We start from the raw sequence: 7,710 nt of genomic DNA, 5'->3' as shown, positions 1-7,710 counted from the left end.
CATAGCAACATACAAGCCTCCACGGACAGATGGGTGATGGCTGCCCATGAAGTGCATTGGCTGGGAATCAAACCCAAATCTTCCGCATGGAATCAAAAATGCTACCACTGAACCACAGTGTCCCCACAATTAACTGTTACATCCATATTTTCAAAAGTAAGATATTCTTTGTCTTAAAGGGAAGAAAAGATTGCAAATATTAGAGGTAGACAAGTTAACAAAGATTGAAGTTCACCAAGCAGCACTGGACACCAAAATATTTCTTTGGGTGCCTTATGTATTTCAAGATTCAAACTTTTACACATATACAGGCTCTGCTAACCTTCACATATGACATTGGTAGAACAAATATTCCCAGGGATCAGCCAGGCAGGAATATTCACTGGGGTCATGCCTCTGCTAATTATCTTCCAGAATCTGCCCCCATTGTTAGACCTAATAGTCAAGCAATTCCCAGATGGGTTGCAGCCAAGTTTTTCTGAGAGTTTGAGAAATAGAAAATAAGCTTTAGATTTTATAAACAGAGCTTGGACTATGGAGTCCGAAAAACTTAGATAAGAATCCTGGCCTTGCCACTTACTAGCTGTGTGACCATGGATACATTATTTAACCTTTCTGAGCAATTTCAGCATGTTTATTAAATATTTTTCAGGCTGAGAAATAAGTTAGATAATTTACTAAAATACCTACGGTAGTATAAGCATATAATAGATGTTTCTAAAATGATTATCATTATTTGTGTAAGATCCCGGGAGTTCACTTTTGATTTTTGTTGCATATGTACTCTTGACAAGTATCCAGAAGCCATGTTAAGGATTCCAGAGGGAGTATTAGCTGATATAGCGATGGACAGTGCTTTAAAATCACACTCAGCTGTTACAAATTTATTAAATACAACAATGGAATAGGAATAGTCTAGTCTTTGGAATAGTATATATAATCTGTAAAAGTTTTTGAGTATATGGCAGGTGGCATGCATTCTTAAAAAGAATTTGATTTTAACATATCCTAACACTAACACTCATTGATTCTTATTAAATTATTGTTGTAGCTTTAACAATTTTTGATAAATGCATTTTTTCTAGAGCTCTGTTGTATCAGTCAGCTATAGCCACAATATTGTTGCATAACAAACTACCCTAAACTCAGTGTCGTACAATAATAAGCATTATGCTTTACTCTCACGAGTATACAGGTTAGCTGAAGTTTGGCTGATCTAAGCTGGCCTCAGTCAAACTATGGGTTGGGTCCTGTCTGCTTCAGATGTCTCTCATGTGCCTTAGAAATGTAACTATCTTATTCTTATGACAAAAGGCAAGAAGGCAAGAGAGTAAGCAAAATCTTACAGATACATTGCAAGCCTCTGCTCATATCACATTCAGTAACATCCCATTAGCCAGGCTAGTCACATGCTCATGCCTAAAAGTCAAGAGACAGACTCTGTCCACCTTGAGGCCCTGGCAAGGGTCTGGATGTATATTAATAAAATGGAGAGTCAAGAATTTGGGCCAGTAATTCATTCTACCACAACTGTGATGCTGTAAACTATTGCTGGTGTACAATCCTTTTTCAGTTAAGAGGATTACCCCTTGTGATTTAGCTCTAATCTCTGATAGGTGATATGCCTCTTGGTACTTTGTGAGCCAATATAAGAAGATAGGTCTTCCTTCTTACCAAATAAGTCCTTTTAAGATTCAGTAGGCTAGTGAAGCCACTAAACAGGCCAGAGGAGAAAGGAGTCATGAAGATTTCCTCTGCACAGCCAGTGCTTCAAATCTAGCCCACATCAGCAGAGACTGGAAATTATTACCATAATGCCCCATCAGGGATCTCACTGATGTACTAAATTGAAGTATTGGCTTCCCTTCAAAATTCTATGATTTGTTGGCCATTCCATAGAAAGCATCAGTTACACTGATAACACACTAGATCAAAAGTATAGATTACTTTGTAAATGTGCCCGTTTTCCTAGACGTAGTTGGCTATTGATAAGGAATGTTCAAACTATTCAAAATTCTTGGAGTGAGTTTATGAGACCCAAGGCAGGGCAGTAGCTGAGACTATTAACATGAATGTGAATTAAAGTCATTCTTAGGCTGTTATTTGACAGAATGCAAGTCTTCAGAGAATGACTGTTTTCCCTAGCATGATATGCTCACCAACTGCCTGAAATATCCAAGGGAGAATGGTTTTTCTATTTGACTGGCTTTCTGAGAACTTGCTGGGAGGCAGAAGAGCTCAAGGGTTAGAAGCACGAGCTCTGGAGTTTGCTGCCTAGGTTCAACCTTGGCTTCACAACTCAGTAGCCATATGACCTTACAAGGGCTGCTTAACCTCCTGTGGTAATCATTGATGCTTCTCACAGATGCTCTGCTCCTTTCCTCCTGGCACCCAGAAAACTGAATTCCCTCCTTTGTGGTTGAGTGGTGTCATGTAATTCAATCTGGCCAAAGAGTTGTGAGCAATCATGTTATGTGTAATTTCTTGGCTACAACGTTTAAGGCCCAGTGTGCAAGACATTCTAGAATTCTCTTTTGTCCTTCTGGCACCAGAAACATTCAATATGGTGGCTGATCCATCAGCCTGGGTCCCAGATTAACTAAAATCAGCAGAATCCCCTGTTGATCTGTGATAGACTTGTGACATAGAAGAAAAATAAACCTTTGTTGTGCTAAATTGTTGAGATTTTGAGTGCTGTTTGTTACCACAACTTAATCTTGACTGAAATATCTAATTAAATCTTAATTTCTTTATCTAAAAAATGCAGATAATAGTGATCCTATCTTATGAAATAATTTTGAGGATTATATAGCATAGTATGTGTATAATATTTAGAATAACTCCTCAACCCATTACTGTTGAGTCAATTCCAACTCATAGCAACCCTATATGACAGATTAGAACTGCCCCATAGGGTTTCCAAGGGTGTAATCTTGAAGCACACTACCACATCCTTTTCCTGAAGAATTGCTGGTAGGTACAAACCACTGACCTTTCAGTTAGTGGCTTAGCACTTAACCACCATGCCACCAGGGCTTCTTCATAATTTGTTGTTGCTGTTTTGTGCCGTTGAGTCGGACCCGACTCATAATTCTTAATATGTTTTGGCTACTGGATATTATTATTACTGATGATGATTATGGTGATGATATGCCATATCCTAGCTTTCTCTATTATTATTACTATTAAGCAAAATGTATCTTTGATAAAATCACTTAGCATCAGACTGCAATGCTAGTATGTTAGAATAGTTTATCTTCAGCTTTAAATTTCCAGCTTTAAAATTATCTATCAAGGAACCAGAGACTCAAGACTCTATCCTGGTGCTTCAAAGCTATTTCTGTTGCTTAGAGGAACAGAATTTTTAATAATAGTAAACATTCCCTTCTCCAACCACAGCCTCCCAAAAATCTATGTCCTTGTTAGAGATTTCTGTATCCTCTTCTGTAAATTCCTGCTCAAGAAATTTTATCTGACTCACAAATACTTAGCCACAAATTAGTTTCCCAATATAGGGACCTACATCTTCCTTAGTCCATCTCATCTCTCTCTGTCCTGTTTTTAATATATGCACATAGTATCTTATTTCGCCAAGCCCTGGCTTCAGGCCACTGTGCACCACCATCTTTCTCCTTGTAGTATGGTCTTACAAGAAGAAGATCCTGTTCTTGCTCCACTTTAGTTCTGGCTCACAATGACTACCCTCACACCATCCCTCAGAACCACTGAGACCCATTTTCCAGTTTCTTGAGATCAGGGCTTTTTGTGTCCTGATTCAGTACCCCCCCCCCATCCCACCCAACTCTGGTTGGATCCTTCTCTCGTCCCAGTAGCAGTCCTGTCTATTCTCCTAAAAGCATAGTGACCCCCATTGGGTTTCTGAGCCTGTAAATATTTACAGAAGTAGATCACCCTGTCTTCCTTCCATGGAGTGGCTGGTGGGTTTGAACCACTGACCTTCTGGTTAGCAGTCAAGTGCCTTATCCACTATACAACCAGAGTGCCTTACTATCTTAATATATGAGGTTAAATCACATGAAATTGTCATTTTCATATTAAATATAACAATTTTATATAGTTCAACCTGTATATAAACCCAATATGGAAAAAAGAAGAATTTCATCACATACATGTTGAATTACATGTTAGAGTCCATCAGGAATCCTAATGTCTTTTCCCCTTCTTACCTTGTTGAACTGGACACTTGTTCTTGTAGAACTTGCCTTATGCTCTTTTATTTTACCCTATGATTTCCCCATACCCAGCACCTGATTGATTACAGATACTGACTCTATGTCTGTTGACTGAGTAGGTAGAGATGTGTCCTGATATCTATTACTGGCAATTATGTTCACATATTTTGGCTATTTATAAAGGTTCCACTTACTATTACTTTGTGGAAGAATATAATGCTTTTTATTCTTCACTATCTTTCAGATTGAAGACATCATTACAAAGATGCAAGATGACAAGACAGGGGGTGTACCTATTAGAACAGTCAAGAGCTTTCTCTCAAAAATCCCCAGTGTCGTCACAGGTAAGTATTCTCTTTAGAAGATATTGATGACAACAGGAAATAGTTACTGAAGAGTTGTGTAATCCAGATTTTGAGCTGGGAAGTGTCTGAGAATGTATAAACAGTAAAGATGATACATTCAGTGTGTTTCTTAAATAAAGTTAAGTCTTGATCCTGATTTGAAAGAAGTTACTCTTTGTCAATCATTAAGGATGGCCTTACTATGTTCTTGTTGTATTTAAGTCTGAGCTAGGGACATAAGTCTCAGCATGGAGATGATATTCAAAGCCATGGGACTGATAAGCTCACCAAGGGAGTGAATGTAAATAGAAAATATGGTCCAAACTTTAAAACCTGAGATACTTCAGTATATAGGAGTCAGGGAGAGAAGGAGAAATCAAGAGAGAGAGAGAAAAAAAAAGAAGGAGGAGGAGGAGGGGAAGGAGGAGGAAGAGAAAGAATAGATGGAGAAGAGGAGGAAAATCAGGAGGATATGGTTTCTTAGAAGTCAAATTTTCTAGAAAATGTTTCCAGGAAGAATAGAATTATCTATTATGTCAAATGCTGCTGGTAAATAAGTATGTTAAGGAGAAATGACCACTGAATTTAGCAACACTGAATTCATTGGTGACCCTTAATGCACTTTCTGTGAAGCACTGGGGAGCAAAAAGCCTGACTGAAGTAGCTTCAACCCAGAATGAAGGGATGAAATTTGAGGTGGTGAGTATAATTGATCTTTGAAGGAATTTTCTTTAAAAGGAAGAAATGCAGTATTATGTATAGGCAAAGTGAGGTCAAAATATGTATTTTTTAAAAAATAATATGAAAGTGACAGTATGTTTGCACATTGGTGAGAATGACTCAGTAGGAGTGAAAAATGATGCAACAGAAAGAGGGAAAATTCAAGGAGTTCTATCTAGGAGTATGTAAGAAGATATGGAATCTAGTTCACAACTACATGGGTAGCTTTTGCTAAAAACATGTACAAAACCTCCTTAGAAATGGTGTGGGCAAAGTAGATACAGAGGTAGTAGGGAGGTGTAATGGGAGCTTATAGAAGTTCTCTTCTGGTTGCTTCTGCTTCCTTTGTTGTTGTTGTTGTATGGAAAACAAAGAGGGTTGTGATGGTAAAGGTTGTGGGTCAACTTGGCTGGGCCATGATTCTCAGTGGTTTGGCAGTTATGTAATGATGTAATTTGACAACTGTATAATGATATAATCATGCCCCATGAAGTTATCTGATGTGATCAGCCAATCAGTTGTAAAGATATTGGGGTTGGATGTAATACCTTTAAGCAGGTCATAGCCTTGATCTGATGTAAAAGGAGTTTCCCTGGAGTGTGGCCTGTATCACTTTTTATCTTACAAGAGAAAAAAGGAAAGAGAAGCCAGCAGAGAAAGAGGTAACTGACTGCCCCCAAGAAAGAAGAGCTGGGAACAGAGTGCATCCTTTGGACCTGGGGTGTGTGCTGAGACCCAGGGGAAGATTGATGCCAAGACACATGGAGATCTCCAAAGAACACTGGACCCACAGATGTTGAAAGGGGACAAGGACGTTCCCCCAGAGTCACCAGAGAGAAAGCCTTCCCCTAGAGCTACCCACTAACCCACTGCTGTTGAGTCAGATACAACTCCTAGCGACCCCCATTGGGTTTCTGAGGCAGTAAATCTTTACAGAAATAAATTGCCCAGTCTTGCCCACACAGTGGCTTTGAACCACCAACCTTCTGATTAGCGGTCATAGCTCCTCTCTCCTAGAGCTAGTGCCCTGAGTTTAGACTTCTGGCCTCCTAAATTGTGAGAGAATAATTTTTTATTTGTTAAAGCCATCTACTTGTGGTACTTCTGTTATAGCAGCACTAGATAACTAAGACAGAATTTGGTACCAGAAGAGTGGAGGTGCTACTGTAACAGATACCAACAATGTGGAAGTGGTTTGGGAATTGCATATGAGTAGACTCTGGAAGAGTTTTAAGACACCTAATAGTAAAAGCGGGAGCTCTTGACTGCTCACCAGGAGGCTGGCGGTTCAAACCCATCAGCCACTCCTCGGAAGGAAGGTTGGGCAATCCTACTTCTGTAGTGATAAATGCCTCGGAAACCCAAGGAGGGGTCGCTATGAGTCAGGGCTGACTCGATGGCACATAACAACAACAACAACAATAGTAAAAGCCTACATTGCTTTGAAGAGACTATTGGTGGAATTATGGACATCAAAGGCAATTCTGAGGAATGCTCAAAAGAAAATGAGAATAGCTATAACATCGGAGACAGTACAGATGGTAAAAAGCAGCAATGGAGAAACAGTAGCAGTAGAACCAGGAGACCAGTATAAGATAGCATGAGAGCTGACCCAAGGAGTGAGAGAGCTGGGTGTAGATAGCTGATGGTAGAGTAGGGTGCCTCTGGGCACTTGTTGCTTACCTGTGGAATGAGAAAGCTTAGTGCCATGCCTTCAGGCTGAGGCTTACTAGTGGAGTGAGCTGCCTCTGATCACTTATTGGTAGAGCTAAAGAGCTTTGTAACACTTGTCTGGTAGGGAAGAGGCAAGACTAGCCCAAGAGGTTCAAGGAGCAGAGGGGTCCAGGACTGAGAGGCCAAGGAACCAGGAAGCAGAAGCTGAAGAGATAAGGAGGGTGAAAAGCAGAGCTGCCTTGGTCTCAAAGAGTGAGGCCATGACCTCTGGGCTTCAAAGGGTGGAACCACAACCTCCTTGGTTTCAAAGAGTCAGATCTTCACCAACTCAGTTCTGGAGTGTAGGGCTACCATTCATGAGTGCCAGAGGGATAGGGTGGAACTACTGCCCAAAGCTGAGGAGGCAGGACTGCATGCCCAAGCACCAGAATAACAGGACCTTCTGGGGCCAAGGAAGTGGGGTTACCACCCAGTTAGAGTAGGAAAACGGGACCACACTAAGCCTAGGGAACAGAGTTGTCATCCCAGTGGGCCTGGAAGGCAGAGCTGAAGCCTATGGCCAAGAGGCTTTGACCTAGAATCCAGAGTATGGCCAACACCCAGAATCTGGAAGGCAGGACCACTGCCTAGATTGTCTCAGAAAACAGAAGTTTATTTTCAAGCCTTGAGAATTAATGTAAATTGTTCAGCTGGGTTTTCAACTTGCTTTCAGAAACCAAAAACCAAATTCATTGCCCTCGAGTCAAGTCCAACTCATAGTGACCCCTCCCTGGGTTTCC

General features: G+C 40.5%; 1 protein-coding gene across 1 annotated transcript in view; it reads left to right on the top strand.

Annotated features, from left to right (window-relative positions):
• The first annotated feature begins 4,443 nt into the window (after positions 1–4,443).
• Positions 4,444–7,710, top strand: part of RGS6 (regulator of G protein signaling 6) — a 302,264-nt gene continuing 298,997 nt past the window's right edge. Inside the window, exon 1 of the mRNA XM_042781016.1 lies at positions 4,444–4,537. Coding sequence (XP_042636950.1) covers positions 4,459–4,537 — 79 coding nt within the window. The 5' untranslated portion in view covers positions 4,444–4,458. The remainder of the gene's footprint in view (positions 4,538–7,710) is intronic.

Source organism: Orycteropus afer, unplaced genomic scaffold, assembly GCF_000298275.1.
Source record: "Orycteropus afer afer isolate SDZICR_OR568_19922 unplaced genomic scaffold, OryAfe1.0 scaffold00079, whole genome shotgun sequence".
Lineage (NCBI taxonomy): Eukaryota > Metazoa > Chordata > Mammalia > Tubulidentata > Orycteropodidae > Orycteropus > Orycteropus afer.
Note: the sequence above shows the minus strand (reverse complement) of the source record. Positions and strands in the feature narration are given on the sequence as shown.